Here is an 18509-nt window from a genome sequence, read left to right on the forward strand (position 1 = left end):
CACTCTTAGACTATTTTAAAGTAGAAGCCATACAGTCCTACCGGTATTCATGACCTATTGTTCTGGCAGTGGATGTGATTTTTGAGAATTAAGGTATACATACCTTTCAGTGGCGATTACTTTTTTCCCTCGTCAGGAAATTGTCCATGCAAGATCACAATACAAAAGTGACAAGATATACATACAACAAAATAATGTTGCAGTAGTTGGACATTTTGGATGATGTCAGCCATAAAGTATGTTCCTGTATAATTGTGCTGTGATTTTAAAATGACATTGCTGCATGTTTTCAAAAATAAGTACCACACTTTCTTGACCCAGTTTAGTACCAGGCCACCATTGTAAAAGTCCATAGTGATCAATAGTGTTCATCTGGAAGTTTTCCAAGATGCAGCCAGGGTTTTCCTGTATGCAATCATGCAAACATTTTATGAATTTGTACGCTTGGAAAGCATTGATGCATGAGAACATCTATAAGTTAAATCAAAAGTAATGCATCTAAAAATGCACTGTGAGCAATATAAACTTTGTTTTCAACTTTTGAGATAAATTTAATAAATAAAAATCTAGAACAGATGCTTAAAAGTAAGGACACTTATTTCATCAAAATATCTCTTTCCATTCCAAAGTATTAGGATGTAAAATAGTACAAAATGGAAAGCCTGCTTATTATTTATAACACAAAATATGTGTACTTGAGCATTCATGCCCTTTCCTGGCATTTGCACATAATGCCAACTTTGGTCCATTTCTTGAAGGTGAGATTGTTGCCAAGCATGACTGACCAGAAGTTTAATTATTCTGTTCAACATCAAGTCAATACTGCCATGAACATGCAAAGGGAAGGACAGAATGAAGAAAGTGAAAGATGAAGTGGAGTTTCTCTCTTTCCAAACAGAATAATAATTCTAACATGATGTTGGAAGCTGGGTTATAGTACTAGTCACATGGGTCACGTAGGCATTCAGCACTGATTATTTCAGTAATGGGTGTAATTTTTTAGAATTTGATTCTGCTTACCTTTAAGTGGCATGTATTCACTTCATCTGGAATCATATACAACCATTTTTCTTTGGAAAGTCATTATATAGAATTCCCCATAATTGCGTACAGTAAAATCAATATTAAATTAAATAGACATTTTTGGACAAAATGTGTAGTCCAGTACACTAACCTCGATTGTGATGATTCCACTCGACACGCTCCTAATTTTACCTAAGTTTAGTTTGGGCCAAATTTGTAAAAGTCCATAGCAATAGATAATTTTCATCTGGAAGTTTCTTCGTGACAGTTAAGGTGCAGAGCATTCAATAATCAGGAATGAGTAGGCTTTGGTTGAAGAAAACTGGTGTTAAAAGAACAATTTATATGTAATTTAAAATGAGTAAATGTGCATACATGACCCATGTGACTTGTTCTTTAGCTGAACCACCATAATAAAAGAAACCAAAATTTGATGCAAAGTTCCAGAAAACATGATTGTTACAACATACATTACAAAAAATGGTCCCAACACAAGACCAAGATGGAAGATATATTGTGTAATATTTGCAGACAGGGTTGGAAAAAGAACCCTTCTACATTGAAAATCATCATTTAAATAGAGTGGGAATGCTATGTAGAAACTTGACATTGCAATCACTTTGGTATCCATGTTCAGCTGTATATAGGTCCATGCTAAGGTAATATTTAATTTTTTTAAACTTTGTAGCTAAATAAAAAAGCAGACTTGAAGAAAATGGAGACTTGTATTTGCTAAACAAGCCAATAATGTTATTGGTTGTGGGGGGTAGTGGATGTTCTCATGATAATGCATTATGATTGGGTATGTATTATGAAGGAAACACTTTACTCTAGATTTTGTTTTATAAGAAGAAAGATAATACAGGTTTTGACAAGTTTCCTGATTACTGTAGCACTTGGATAAATGTTTGAATTCTTGGGTCTCACTTTTGGATCAAACTCCTTTGTTATTTGGCAGACATTTGAACTTTGCAAACTGTTCATGATCTATTTTTATTTTGTCATTATGTGGCAAGTATTTATCTATTTTTTATTTGGAAAAGTGAGCAGAAATAATGAAATTGATTTTAAAAATTTTGGTTTACGAAGAGTGAAATGCCAGTGAAAGCCTGTAATTGAATTTTAAATTATTTGATCAATTTTGGTTTGAACAACATAATTTTGTGCAACCTAAGATTTATAATATAAGTATTTTTATGGCAGCATTATTATATATTAAGGGACAGTTATTATTATGGTACAGATGAGGCTAGTAGAACCCGCATTGACCAGTGAGAGACCGGGACATAGGAGGGCAGCCCACATAGCTATGGCAGTGGTTGTGGAGGGCTGTGCTGATTATGTTACAGCCAAGTAAGTCTTTATTATTTTGTAAGCGGTTATGGATGTACACTTTTGTAAAATCAAATTACTGTACAGCTTGATCTGACATGGTCATTACATTATGACATCATTGATTTAACCGATGTTCCATTTTACTGTAGTAGTCAAAATATGCTATCATTTCAACCCATGGTGCTTACTGAAGCAGTCCCAATACACTATCATTTCAGCCCATGATACTTAACTGTAGCAGTCCCAATATGCTATCATTTCAGCCCATGATACTTACTATAGCAGTCCCAATACACAATCATTTCAGCCCATAATACTTGCTATAGCAGTCTCAATATGCTATCATTTCAGCCCATGGTACTTACTATAGCAGTCCCAATACACAATCATTTCAGCCCATGATACTTACTATAGCAGTCCCAATACACAATCATTTCAGCCCATGATACTTACTATAGCAGTCCCAATACACTATCATTTCAGCCCATGATACTTACTATAGCAGTCCCAATACACAATCATTTCAGCCCATGATACTTACTATAGCAGTCCCAATACACAATCATTTCAGCCCATGATACTTACTATAGCAGTCCCAATACACTATCATTTCAGCCCATGATACTTACTATAGCAGTCCCAAGACACAATCATTTCAGCCCATGATATTACTATAGCAGTCCCAATATGCTATCATTTCAGCCCATGATGCTTTAGATCATGCTGATGCACAATGAACAATTGTCATTGCCAGTGGGATTTAACGTTTTCCAATTTCCTTTAAAAATTAATCTGTTAAGTAAAGGTCCTGTAACCTAAATGATTGTGTTGTACTGTCACACAAAAGACGCATGATCTTACACCTCATATTGGGTATGTAATTTAGACAATCGTGGCAGTTACTTTTTGTGCTGTCTTGGTCCATTTACTGGTGTGCAACCTTAGATGCTGGTTTTGTCTTGGCACTGACATTGACACGTGATTGGCCAGTGATTTTAAGTGTGTTGTACATACTTCAGTCATTTCCACTACTAGCTTTTAAAGTCTGACATATTAAATAAGGAAATTCTTGATGATTCTGAGAAACGGACATATGTCCTTTGGAGAAACACAAACTTATTACATGTCACCTGGCCACCTCCTGGATGATAACAATTCATATAGGATTTCCCCCAAAGAAATCATTAGAAACAAAAGACAGGTTTCAGTGGCGGAAGGAAGATTTCATTTATGTTAGTGAATAATATGCGGCTCAGATTGTAAATCTTTCATATTGCTAAATTTTGGTTTAGATTTACTTGGTTACCAATGAGTGAGATATGTGGATGGGGGAAATAGAACTATTACAATATTTTATTTCATTGTCATGGTAGTAGTTATAGTTGTATATGTGGTTGTTGTCATTCTTGGTATTTTTGGAACATGTTTGTGTTATATGTACATAGTATATATTTTCATAGTAAACTCTCCGCAAGAACAGTAGGATTTGATCAGTAAGTGGGTGTTGTCCTAGTCATTTTTCTTTCCTGTCTATCCATGTAAGAAACAGCAATTTTTTTTTTATATTGAAAATATATAAATGAAAAGTTAAATACATGTCCAACATCAATCAGTATTTTGGAATTGGAATGTATTGTATTACATGTTAAATAGGGATATTTTTAGTCTGTATAAAGCTGCATTAATTTGTGCCATCTTTATTTTTATTAGAATTTTAGATAAAAGCATACAAATCTCAGTAAGCGAGTTGTTTCTACAATCATCATAATTGCCAGAGATGAACATAAAACCACAAATCTGTCTTTGACATTTCTAATAAATAATTTAGATATATTAATTACTTTTTATATTTTAGGGAAATAAATAACATTATGGAAAAAGTAATACTTTTCTATTTCATTGATATTAAGAAAATGTTTCAGGATGCGATCATGCTTACCCTGATCCTGTCAATTCATGTATTACATCACTTGTTACCTGTATTTATCGTGGTATTATGAACTGTGGGATAAATGTGGATGTAAAATGACATCGTCGTGATGTTTGTATCTTAATAATACCTATTACAGGTTTAATATTTACGGTTACCTTTCTATGATAAGGCAACGGGAAGAATACAAGACTTGGAATTCATTTGTGATTTATGAACTGCTGTAAAATCGGCCATCCTGGCTTTCAGTTTGGAAAGAAACTGCTGTAAAATTGGTAGTGCTGGCTTTCATTTAGGAAAAAACCTGTTTTAGAATCAGCCATGCTGGCTTTGTCAGGTAAAAACTGCTGTAAAAACGCAGACCTGCCAACCCTTACGATTTTGCCATAAGTCTAATGAAAATTACCCTTAAAATATGGACTTGTGACATACTAGCAGAAACTATGGAAAAACTATCATTGCCAAAAAAGCGGATAATTGGTTCATCCATGTTTGATTTAGATCTGGGTTTCATATTAGAATTAGTGAAATTAGTCAAGGAACCAGACTAACTTTACAGCAGAACCTCAAATGCTTTAATTATTTGTTCATGTGAAGTGTTTGCTTGATCAAACTGTTGATTATAGAATATTTATTTTAATGGTGCCCAGCAAGTGGTGCATGTTTAAGACAAAAGGGAAATTAAACCTTTTGAACAGTGCTAATAATCAACACAGAAGAATAAAAAGGAATATTCAGATTCTTGTGAATAAAAGCTGGAAAGATGTTTATTGGACATAACATGGCAATTTGAGTATGTCTTGTGGTGGGAAAGAGGACTGCTGTCATGTGAAATGGAAAAGAATTTCCAAGAATTATATCAAGTTGAGGGATAGCAACAAGCCATTGAGCTGCATAGGGTTTGGAACTAAAGTTTGTGCATCTTTACTAGTGGTAAATAAAGTCTACACGTAGCGTATTGTTTATTGGTTGAACATAATGTTTATTGTCGCTGCATGTTTCGAATACTGAACTTTTAATTGCATTTTCCAGCTTTACAATAGCAGTATATGACATTTTGTTACGCCTTACTAAAAGCTGGTCAAACTTAAGGAAAAAAATCAACTGCCTTACTGAGACAGACTCGGCAGGGTTGGCAGGTCTGTAATCAGCCTTGCTGGCTTTCAGCAGGGAAAAAAACTGCTTTACAATCAGCCATGCTGGTTTTCAGCTAAGAAAAAAACTGCTATAAAATCAGTCGTGCCTGCTTTCAGTTAGGAAAAAACAGCTGTACAATCTGCCATGCAGGCTTTCATTTAGGATAAAGTTGCTGTAACATCGGCCATGCGGGCTTTCAGTTAGGAAAAAACTGCTGTAAAATCAGCCATGCTGGCTTTCAGTTAGGAAAAAATGGCTATAAAATCAGCCATACTGGCTTTCAACTAGGAAAAAAACTGCTGTAAAATTGGCCATTCTGGTTTTCAGTTAGGATAAACTGACATGATCTCATCAATTTATCACACTGGAGACAAGTTAATCTCACAAATTCATTTTTCTTTGTTTTTATTTTCCATCATTAGGTAGAGCATATCAGGCGTCCTCACAATAAATGTGGTTCTATCATATGCCGCTACAAATCATCATTATAAATAGCTTACATATTTGGGTAATGCAGAAGCTTACACTTGTTTTGGAGTTGAAAAGTCTAAGGTCGTGATCATGGTGACTGAAGGAAGAAAAATGGCGTTAACCCAATAACAGTAGTTCTGCATCACTGACCTGTATCAAAGTTTTGTGAAAATTTGTCTGAAAGTACCATATATTTTACTTTCATGTATTATCATATTTGTCACATTAAAAAAAAATGGAGTGGTTGAAAGGTCAGTGGTCAATGTATTGGGTGTTTTCTAATCATATTACCAGGGCTGCGCCAGTGTTTTTACATGCAAGATGATAAATCTACTTATATTTATTACATCTTGGGTTTTGGTTTCGTATTTTATGGCTGAGAGACACAAATACCTTCTTGGAGTAAAGTACCTTCCTCAGATGCTCACAAAGTAGTTGACCCAGGTTGATCCAATGGTTGGATTCAAACCTGCATCCCTTCAGTTTGGCATGCTAATGACAGTGCCAACTGCGCAATGAGTTTGATTTTTAATTGCTGTATATTCTACATATTTGATGAGTTTCATTCCGATTATGACAAACTGTGCAAAATAGTTTTATACTCATGTAGACATTTTAAATTTTGTGTCTATACTTGTCACAATCTTCCAGGTACTTTGAGCCAATGTTGGAATGTGTTTGTAAGGGCCTGAATGATCCAGATTCCTCAGTCAGAAATGGGGCTCTATTTGCTCTGGGGCAGTTTTCTGAGCATCTGCAGGTAAAATAACTGGTATCCTGGTTTTAAATTTTTTTTTGTTACAAATGCTTGCAAAGACTCTAGTAGAAGGTTCCTACACATCAGTCTGATTAAAGCCAAGATCTCCAACACTTAACAGAGTACACCTTTCACAATTATGAAGGTGAAAAACTTAATTTGGAACATATTGTTCCAGTCCTTATCTCTCATGTACAAGAAATGCAATGCTTTATCTGAAAGGTTACTAAAAATATGTGGACCAGGAACTACTAGGGTTGGCTAAACAAAAATCTTAATTGTTGCATGTCAGATCCCAATTCTAAATCAACTGCACAACACACAAACACATAATTGTTTCCAATATCCATTAATAGCACATTGTTATGTCATGCACTTTCTCTACACCTACTGTTGTTGAATTTTATCTCTATTTATTGTTAGTCTGAAATTTTGAGATATTTGAGCCACAAAATTTTTATTTCACAATGTCAGATTTTAAGAAAGAAAATATCTTGTCTCAGATTGTAAGAGTCGGACAGTTATTGAAGAACAAGAAGAAAAGTAATGGAAAACATGTACCATGACAGCTGTTATAATATAAATAAATGTTGTAAATGTATATTTTTGTATTCCAGTCATGAATATGGCCAGAGGTACAGCATTAGGCTTGTCCACCTGTTCCACGTTTGTGCAGGCAATTTTTTTTGTATGCAACTGCTCTGAAACTTGGAAAAGACTATTGATGTCGAGTGAAAATGAGTATGTCATTCTGTCCTCGTGCTATAATCCAGTTGGTATTTTTTGTGATAATTCGTATATGTGCTGCTTTTGATGAAATGTCCTGAAATTTGGCTGATATTATTGATGTCAGGTGAAAATGTGCATCATTCACTTGTCATGCTCCAATGATATTTTTGCTTGGTTTTACCGCTTGTTTTTTTTGTTGTTGCAGCATGATTGTTTTTTTAAAACTTGTATATTCTGCCTGTATTATAACTCTTTTCTGCTTGCATCACTTGTTCAGGGTATCCATGTCCTATGGACACATTTCTGTATTGTTTTTTTTTCCAGCCCAAAATCAGCAAATACGCCTCACAAGTTCTTCCTCTTCTCTTCCAATACTTGGGCCGAGCCAGTCAAGAGGCAGATAAAAACCCACGAGGCCTTACCAGGAGCTACTATGCACTTGAGACATTTTGTCAAAACCTCGGTAATAATTAATTTGTTGTCCATAAATGTAGGAAAGGACAAGAATGTCAGCAAAATGGTGATATCAAAAAATGGTACAGAAAGCAGATTATGTAATTGTGTTTTATTTTATTTTTTATTACTCATTACTATGAAGGCTTTTATTAGTAGCTTTTTGGGGCATATCATGTTATGGTATCTGTTCATACATCCTTCCATTCCCTGTTTTATTTCACAAATTGTCTTGAGTTCTCCACCATTTATAATTACCAAACTTTGTAAAGAAGATTGTGTTTGGGGGCAAGGAAGAAACCCGTTGATTTTGGGCTTTAGTGCTGTAACTTGACAGTAAGAAAAATAGGTCATCTTGACCCAAAATTAACATTAGTGACTTTTTTAACAGTTCAGTTATTACTCCTACAGTATATTTCCTCCTAGTACAAATGCTCAGGAAAAATTGATATGTTAGTGTTTCTTAAGATAACCATACCAGACTAAAAGTAGGTCACATTGACTATCATGGCTTACAGACAGCTATCAACCAGGTGCTAATGTGATCCAATTCTGGGCTTACAGACAACTCTCAACCAGGTGCTAATGTGTTACAATTCTGATCATACCAGCCTGGATTGACTATCATGGCTTACAGACAACTCTCATCCAGGTGCTAATGTATTACAATTCTGGGCTTACAGACAATTTTCAACCAGGTGCTAATGTATTACAATTCTGACCACACCAGCCTGGATTGACTATCATGGCTTACAGACAGCTCTCAACCAGATGCTAATGTGTTACAATTCTGATTATACCAGCCTGGATTGACTGTCATGGCTTACTGACAACTCTCAACCAGGTGCTAATGTGATCCAATTCTGGACTTACAGACAACTCTCAACCAGGTGCTAATGTATTACAATTCTGACCACACCAGCCTGGATTGACTATCATGGCTTACAGACAGCTCTCAACCAGGTGCTAATGTATTACAATTCTGGGCTTACAGACAACTCTCAACCAGGTGCTAATGTATTACAATTCTGGGCTTACAGACAACTCTCAACCAGGTGCTAATGTGATCCAATTCTGGGCTTACAGACAACTCTCAGCCAGGTGCTAATGTGTTACAATTCTGATCATACCAGCCTGGATTGACTATCATGGCTTACAGACAACTCTCATCCAGGTGCTAATGTATTACAATTCTGGGCTTACAGACAATTCTCAACCAGGTGCTAATGTATTACAATTCTGACCACACCAGCCTGGATTGACTATCATGGCTTACAGACAGCTCTCAACCAGGTGCTAATATTTTACAATTCTGGGCTTACAGACAACTCTCAACCAGGTGCTAATGTGATCCAATTCTGGGCTTACAGACAGCTCTCAACCAGGTGCTAATTTATTACAATTCTGGGCTTACAGACAGCTCTCAACCAGGTGTTAATGTGTTACAGTTCTGACCATACCAGCCTGGATTGACTATCATGGCTTACAGACAACTCTCAACCAGGTGTTAATGTGTTACAGTTCTGATCATACCAGCCTGGATTGACTGTCATGGCTTACTGACAACTCTCAACCAGGTGCTAATGTGTTGTCAGCTATTCCTTTTGTGATTCTATTGGTGAGAGTACTCGTGTTTACAAGCAAACACCTGGCATATTAAAGTTATGTTAAATGTTTTTGCAAGTCTGTTACAGTGCAGGAATAATTAATACCATGTGTCACAAGTTAGACACTGCTCTGTGGAACCCTTGTTTATAGATAGTAGTGTGTCGGTTGCTTGTTTGTTATGGGTGTAACACCATTTTTGATAGGCTATACATGGTGACTAGTATATTTGGTAGATGAAGAACCCAAGAACCAATGACCCAGGGGAAGCTTTCTCATTACCCATGTTAGTCACGTCCGAGACTTTAACCCACACGGGCAGAGGTGAGATGTAAGTAATCTGTAAAGGCAAACGCCATATGACCTGTCTGCCACCTTGAGACCCAGATAGTAATGGGACGTATTGTACATTCTTTATTGCAAATTGGCGTGATCCCTTGTGACTTGACATGCAAGTATGCTTTCATATGCCCAGTGCGATTTGGAGGTCAAAATTGAAAAATATTTATCTTTTAATTAAGGAAAAGTCAAAGTAATCATAATTCTAATATCATAAAAGACTACAAATATTGCATATTTGTATTGTTACTTGTAGAGAAAGACATCCTCCCCTACCTCCCGAGCCTAATGGAACATATCATGACTGTATTGAAAACAGCAACCGATTTAAATTTGAAGGAACTGGTCATCAGTGCCATAGGGGCCACAGGTTAGTAACAGAGAATGTCACTGTAGAATTAAAAACTGATTTATGCTTGGTTCTGTGTACATGTATTTGTTTATAACGCAAGGCCAATTTAATATTGTGTGTTCTTATCAGACCCCAGAAAATTTCTTCAAATTTTTCAAAGGCTGTGTCAAGTATTAGAATGAAATAAAGTCAAACTCTCTGTTGCCATAATCCTGGATGAATATATTACAAGTTTGGATTAAATTTATCAACAGCCTTGTTGCGTCTTTGGGCAATGCACTTTACTCCAATTGCCTTGGTGTGTCTTTGGGCAATGCACTTTACTCCAATTGCCTTGGTGTGTCTTTGGGCAATGCACTTTACTCCATTTGCCTTGGTGTGTTTCAGATTCTTGTGAATATAAGCTGGAAGGGACACAATTATGTTTATTGGACATCATATGCCAATTAGAGCATGACTCAGGGCAGGAAATATGATCGCCGTCATCATTTGGAATGGAAAAAAGAATTTCCAAGAATTACATCAAGTTGAGAGATAGCAACAAGCCTTTGAGCTCCATAGGGTTTGGAACTAAAAATTTGTGCAGCTGTACTAGTGGGAAATAAAGTCTACGCATACTTTACAAACTTTTAAGTTGAACATAATGTTTATCATCACTGCATGTTCCAAATACCGAACTTTTAATTACGTTTTCCAGCTTTACAATAACAGTTTATGGTATTTTGTTACACCTTACTGAAAACTGGTCAGACTTAAGGAAAAAATCAACTGCCTTACTGAGACAGACTCGTCAGGGTTGGCAGGTCTGATATCCTTCTGTCCAAAGTTTTAACAAAATTGTCTTTATAAATGAATATGTAGATATATACATACACTCATTTGTATATTTAGACATACATACAAAAAAAACCATCAACATAATGTACACCTACCAACATCTTACCTACTCACCCACAATAACAATCAGTCAATCTATTTATTGGTCAATTGATTGCTGGAGAAATGAAGTCAAAGTGAACTTATGTTTCAGCCAGTGCTGCTGAAGAGCACATGCAGCCATATTTCCATGAAATCATTGAGCAGTTTCGTGTCTACCTGGGAGCTGGGGACAATGAGGAAATGATCAAACTTCAAGTACAGGCCATTGGTAAGTTAACTCAGCCAGAACCTGTCAGTGCAGTCACTTTGCAGATAGAAGGATAGCATGGAGAAAGCTTTAGTAAATCTTTCTAAATTATCTTCTTTTTTTCAACAAGTCTTTTCCGTCATACTTGAAACAGAAAATAGTGTTCTCTGCCATCACTGATTATGCTAATATCATTTGTAATTCAATCTGGCCATCTTAAAAATCATATCAACATGGGGTTTTCACCAAAATACTTTGTGTTGTCCGCAAGGGTCTAAATGAAAATGGTGGCAATTGGACTTCCAGTATGTCCACATAAGCTATTTGAAAATGTTGTTATTGCTTAACATGATCAGACATGGTTTCAACACTTGGCAGCTAAATAGAATAAATTGTCTTGTCTTGAATTCTTGGAAATTCGGTAGAGCATCATACCATTTGTTCAAGTTTTTCTCACATTTTGAACTTTCTGGACAAGCCTTTTAGACTAAACCTTTTTGCAGAATGAAGCAAACACAACTTGAGGTAGACATATGTTGGAATATTTATATTCAAACACAGATTGCCTGATTCAGTTTTCATTTTGTTAAGCAATGTTTCAGTACAGTGGTCCCCATCATGAACGGCCCCACAGACCAGTAGCCATTGTGGCCAGAATCCCTTGGCACCGACAGGTTCGTGTTCAAAAGTGCCCCTCAAGGAAGGCCACCCCTCTAACGCAACTAGCTGCCAACATTTTAGTGCACAAATGTGAAATTTTCCCCTCACAAGCGGCCACATTTTATAATTAATATGTGTCCAGAACCAATATTTAATTACAGTAAAGTAAGAATTCTGATTATTTTTCCCAATGTCGGTTTCCATTATGTCAGGTTTTCGTTACTAAAAGATGTGTTGGCTAAAGTACATGTACTACTAAGGTTATTATTATATCATTAAAGCCGATGTTTGCAGGAAATGGGGTCAGCAGTGTTTTGATAGAGCTTTGGCCCTCACACAGCGTTTTTTGTGTTGTTTTTGTTGGGGGGTTTTAATTGCCAATTATGACCAGATGTAATTGTCAAGATCATAACATGGTTAGATAGGCTAAAAATAGATTTTGTGAATTAATGCACACAGAAATAATTAACCTTGAACAACACAGGGTACCAGACAAGGCTGAAAAATCACATGACAGTATATGTATCACTTCCTTTATAACAAAGTTTTTCATTTACGAAAGTTTTGTCCGCAAAATTAAATTGCAGTACTGTACATTTAGCAGTATAGGAATAAATTACAAAAATTTAACATGTCTTCAGGTAAACGAAGAAATAATACTTTAGAAGGAAAAGTAAAAGTTATTAGACTTGACGACAATGGGGGGAGTTTACTTGCCGAAAGATTGTGTGTTGGCAAGATGCATATTCTGTAGTAGTGGCAAAATGGAGTAAATGGAAAGAGAATTTTGTTAAATACGAAACAACATATGTACAAGATTTAAATAACATTTTGTAATGTGCATGCCAACATTATCCCACTCATATTTCATGCCTAAGAATAAGAACTATTAATTTATGTTGCCTTGAAATAAGATAAGAAGAACGTTTTTAATAATTAATGATACTCTTAAATGAAGATATTAACTGCTTTAAGTTATATGTAGCTTTCCTACTATATACACATATACATACACATCTCACAAATAGTCCCCCTCTGGCCACCTGTCTTGTAAGGCCATTTTCCTGGTGCAGAAGGGATGGCTGTGTAGGAGGGGGACCACTGTGGTTGTAAAAACTTTGCAACTTTTTGTATGACAAAATGCATGTTAGCCTAATTAAAAAAGGAACACTTGAGGTAGAGATAAAATATGGTAGGCGTATTTATTTTCAGATGTACATGGCTTGATTAGACTTTGAAGCATTGCGGTGGTTTATATTTTTTTTAACCACATTTATTTTACTATTTTGGATTGGCCTGGATAGAAAAACTTTCAGCAAAATTTAGGGGAATAAAATCAGGTGCAGTGGATGAAATGAAATTTGGTATACATTTTTTATACACAAATAAAAACCTGATTAGATTCTCAAGCCATAAAAAATGTGTTGCACATTTTTCTACACTTTCAAAGTTTTTTTAACTTAGTCTCCAGTGTTTGTTTTATGGGCATATGTGTAGTTTTATATAGACAAATTTAGTTATTGGTAATGCTGATTATTCCTTATATGTAATATTGACTTCTCCTTATATGTAATATTGTTTCTTCCTTATATGTAATATTGTCACTTCCTTGTATGTAATATTGCCTCTTCCTTATATGTAATATTGTCTCTTCCTTATATGTAATATTGTCTCTTCTTTATAGGTAATCTTGTCTCTTCCTTATATGTAATATTGTCTCTTCCTTACATGTAATATTGACTACTTATATTTAATATTGTCTCTTCCTTATAGGTAATATTGTCTCTTCCTTATAGGTAGTATTGACTTTTCCTTAAAGGTAATATTAACTCTTCTTTGTAACCTAGCTTGATTTATACCCATTGAGAGAGGTTGATCATATTTTATTACATTAAAGGAGGTTCAGTAGATGACAATGAAGGTTTCAAATCCAGAGCACTGTCCAAAAAGTGGAAGGGAGATGAGCAAAAATCAACAGTTGAATATCTGTGATGGCTTCCATCTCAAGTTTTATAAATTTGACATGGATTGTAATAAAGGATAAACCTTCATCAGGTTTGTGGCCTTGCCTCAAACAGATAAAAGGATGTGCTACTGTCCTCACAGAGAACATTGTCTGGGTTTTAAATATGTGAAATGTAATAATAAAATATCCACAAGATTTGGTACCTCATGATTTTATAAGAATTCAGATTATTTGCTTGCATGTTTTAAAGTGTACACTTTATTTGAACTCTAGATACCTTGGGAGTTTTGGCTAGAACTGTGGGTGCCCAGACTTTTCAGCCACTGGCCAAAGAGTGCATCCAGTTTGGACTAAATCTTCTCAATGTGGCCAATGATCCAGACCAGAGAAGATGCATGTGAGTGATTGATATCTAACAGTATGGTGATATGTTAACAGTAGTGTGATGTGTATCTGGAATATCGGTGTTCGTATGGTGATACAATTGCCAGGATCAAGATGCTTGTGGTATAGCATTAGAAATGAATGTCTTTGTTTAATTTTGTTTAATTATTAACACTTGCAAGAAGATGAAGTTAATGGCTATGTAGGTTACTTTAATTTTCATAATGTATCTTTTTACACATCTGCCAGGAGTTATTCCCCCTAAATTTCCCATCCTCCTCACTTTGCTTTCTGCAGCACAACTTTACCAAACTTTGTTGAATTTCAAATTTGGGATGGGGCTTTATATTTATGAGGCCTTAATTGAGCTCAATTTCCAGCATTCTGTTACAGCATGTGGAGGAGTTATGGCCCCTGAATGCACATTGTCCTAAATTGGGTTTCCCACTACAAGTTCCTTTGTTTAAGCCCCCGATGAGAAAATTGTAATGAGAACGGCCCTTTGCAATTCACCTCTCACCAAAACCTCTAGTTAATTTTTACTTAATGCGGAGTTTTCTGTTACTGTTACATTTTTTTTTTTTGCATTTGTGATGTGATTTAGAAATATCTTACCTTTATAGCATCTGTATTTGTCAGTGTAACACGTGCATCCAGCTGCAAAATGTATAAGTTTGCTTGAGATCATAAAAACATACAGCTGCAGATCTGCCATTAAATAAAATGCTGACATATCCAGGTTTATATATTTGTTTGAAATCATAATTAGAATCAACAACATAAGCCCTAAAATCCCTTAGCAATGTGTAAAATATGATTTGCTTGAGTATCATGTGACAGATTTTGTGCCCTGATCTGCTTGAGCATTATGTGACAGATGATGTGCCCTGATCTGCTTGAGTATTATTTGACAGAAGATGTGCCCTGAATTGTGTGAGTATTATGTGACAGATGATGCATTTTGATCTGCTAGAGTATTATGTGACAGATGATGTGCTCTGATCTACTATAGCATTGTGGCATTATGTGACATAATCTTCCCTGGTCTACTTGAGTATTAAATGACAGAAGATGTCCCCTGAACTGCTGGAGTATTATTTGACAAATGATGCACCTTGATCTGCTAGAGTATTATATGACAGATAATGTGCCCTGATATCCTAGAGCATTATGTGACAGATATGCCTTGATCTGATAAAGCATTGTGTGAGAGATGAGCTGAGTATATGCATTTGCTGATGTGACACAAAATATTTGATCTCTCCTTAAACCAGACTCAGATGGCTGCACGAGACCTCCACTTTGCAAAGGTATTGTAGACTGCTTTATTGTTTGCTGTTATCAATAAAAAGCACTACAGCCAAATTTTGTACAAGCAAAAGTAGTGAAACATTTTTGCTATCTTGGCTCATCCAGACATACTTTGTATGATCATTCAAGCCACGTTATATTGCACGCTTAAAGATCATAGAATATCTTTTTTTTCTATGATATCAATGCAGAAGGTGTGTCTCAGTGAGCCAGAGAAATTGTAACTGCTTATGCAAAGCATGACATCTCGTCATCTCATCAGTCAGTGAAATCACTTTTCCAAATTTTGGGATAACCTGTATAGCATTACAATGAAAACTTGTATTTTACCAAACTGTCATTTGGTGTGGATCTCACTGAGCTGTGAGATGCCTGGTTGATGGAGATGACACATAATATACAAGCAAATGCAGTTCGCTTGCCGGTAGCTTCTCGTGGTTCTTTCCGGGGTTTTCCCGGGTTCTTCCTCCACCATTAATACTGGCCACCATGTATAGCCGATCTTGTGCTGAAAATGGCGTTAAACCCTACAACAACAACAACAACAAATGCAGTTCTTTATTCAGCCTCATTATATATGGGCATATACAATAAATTTGTATAATCACTGTAAAGTAATATTCTTTTTATACAGATATGGTTTATTTGCTGCCATCTCTGGTCTGCTTAAGTCGGATATGAGTGAATACCTGTCCACCATAATGCATTACATGATGCTGTCTCTCAGGACATCTGAAGGAGTCAAGGTAATAGAAATTATAGCCACCTTTAAATTGGACTGATATTGAAACTTGCACTTTAATGCAGCATCAGCTAATTTTTAAACATCCATGTTCTCATTCCATCACTTAATAATTAAGCAAATATTGGCTAATTTTAAACATCACTTAATAGACCAAATAGAAACATTCTCCCTTAGGGATAGAAAAATCCCTTGTCTCTCTCTTAGGGATAGAATAATCCCTGCTCTCTCTCTCTCTCTCTCTCTCTCTCTCTCAGGGATAGAAAAATCATGTCTCGCTCTCTTAGGGATAGAAAAATCGTGTTTCTCTCTCTCTCTCTTAGGGATAGAAAAATCCGATGTCTGGCCGACCATGAAAATTCTGGGCAAGTAAAGTCATTATTTTTGGCACATCTATATGGGGCAGGGATGTAGATTTAAGACAAGGGGCAGGGGTCTCTTCCTTATATGTAATATTGTCTCTTCTTTATATGTAATATTGACTGCTTATATGTAACATTGTCTCTTCCTTGTATGTAATATTGTCTCTTCCTTATAGGTAATATTGTCTCTTCCTTATAGCTAATATTGTCTCTTCCTTATATGTAATATTGTCTCAGGACATTAGAAGGATTCAACACAAGTAAGGAGCAGGGGTGTAGATTCAACACAAATAAGGGGCAGGGGTGTAGGTTCAACACAAATAAGGGGCAGGGGTGTAGATTCAACACAAATAAGGGGCAGGGGTGTAGATTCAAAACAAATAAGGGGCAGGGGTGTAGATTCAACACAAGTAAGGGGCAGGGGTGTAGATTCAACACAAGTAAGGGGCAGGGGTGTAGATTCAACACAAATAAGGGGCAGGGGTGTAGGTTCAACAGAAATAAGGGGCAGGGGTGTCGATTCAACACAAATAAGGGGCAGGGGTGTAGATTCAACACAAGGAAGGGGCAGGTGTGTAGATTCAACACAAGTAGGCTACTGTTGGATTGTGCAATCCCTCTCTGATGCTTAATTATGAATTGTTCTTGAAATCTGTCAATAGCACAACATTATTTCATGTGATCCAATGAAAATTTCCACTTTCTTGGTCAGGGCTGTTCATTTAAACATACATGGTACCCAGGGAAGGCAGTTTTTTAAAAATATATGCCAGGATACTTTGATTTCATAAAGTTCATATTAAAATGACAAGAAAATTTTAAATTGCATCTATGGTTGAGTACCCCCCCCCCCATGCCAAAAGTGCCTTTCCTGGGTCCATGGTATGATTTACTTGAACAGCCCTCACTAATATGGCAGAATTCTTCGTTTACTTGGTCAAAAGACTGGTTTTTCACTGTTAGAAGAAACACTAAACTGTGCAGTTAACTCATGACTTTGAAATTTGTTATATTACTTGATCCAGTTTTTTTATAATCTTCCAAATGCAGGGCCTCCCTTGGAAATATTTTTCTTTGTGCCATGAAATTTGCCAAATTAAATAATTTGGGGCCACTTTTCAGCCATGGGAGCCATTTTATGCCATGATGCAGGGAATTAAATATGTGTAATATTATATTGGCCCTATTCTTAATTGATATAAACATGACACAAAAAAAAGTTTTACATGTTTTTGTTACACATCAAAGCACAAGAATATTAATAAATATAACAATACCATTATATACACATGAAGCTCAATGTATAGATATGAAAAGCAAGAATGAATAAGAATGTTCCCTTATAAATGATAATACAAAATACTGCATAGTCTTTATGAATAATTTCATAGACACATCATTATATCTGCCTCATTTTTTCCCCAGACCATTTCGTCTCACACTCATTTTGCAATAGACATAAATTAACAACACATACCAATGACACCTAGTTTTTTGCTGACCTGTTCAGTGATAGAGTATATCCCTCGGTCATTCCTTATTTCCTACTAATCAGCTTCTCAAAACCAAATAACTGCTTGCAGTTAGCTTCAATCATGTTTGAATACTGTTTTATTCATCATCTACTGACATGATATGCCGCAGATAGTGAAAACAAGTATTATCACAAGCAACGTTTGGCAGTCAGTAAAAGATAGCACCACTTTAAAAATTCTTTCGCTTTGGCGACAAATGCGAAGCCAAGCAGAGGCCCTGCTAGTGGGTCTTGTAGAGATATTAGAATCTTCATGATATATCCAGAATTCTGGATTCATGGTTCTGGTTCAC

The 18509-nt window shown here is 35.8% G+C and overlaps 1 protein-coding gene across 1 annotated transcript in view; it reads left to right on the top strand.

Annotated features, from left to right (window-relative positions):
- The window catches only part of LOC149785833 (importin-4-like), a 108926-nt gene that overhangs the window by 45092 nt on the left and 45325 nt on the right, over positions 1-18509 (top strand). The window contains exons 13-19 of the mRNA XM_089979786.1: positions 2267-2376; positions 6548-6656; positions 7707-7845; positions 10036-10149; positions 11162-11278; positions 14157-14280; positions 16213-16324. Of these exons, the coding sequence (XP_089835912.1) occupies positions 2267-2376; positions 6548-6656; positions 7707-7845; positions 10036-10149; positions 11162-11278; positions 14157-14280; positions 16213-16324 (825 nt within the window). The remainder of the gene's footprint in view (positions 1-2266; positions 2377-6547; positions 6657-7706; positions 7846-10035; positions 10150-11161; positions 11279-14156; positions 14281-16212; positions 16325-18509) is intronic.

This window comes from Sinohyriopsis cumingii, chromosome 13, assembly GCF_028554795.1.
Source record: "Sinohyriopsis cumingii isolate HCF-2022 chromosome 13, ASM2855479v2, whole genome shotgun sequence".
NCBI classification, from domain to species: Eukaryota; Metazoa; Mollusca; class Bivalvia; order Unionida; family Unionidae; genus Sinohyriopsis; species Sinohyriopsis cumingii.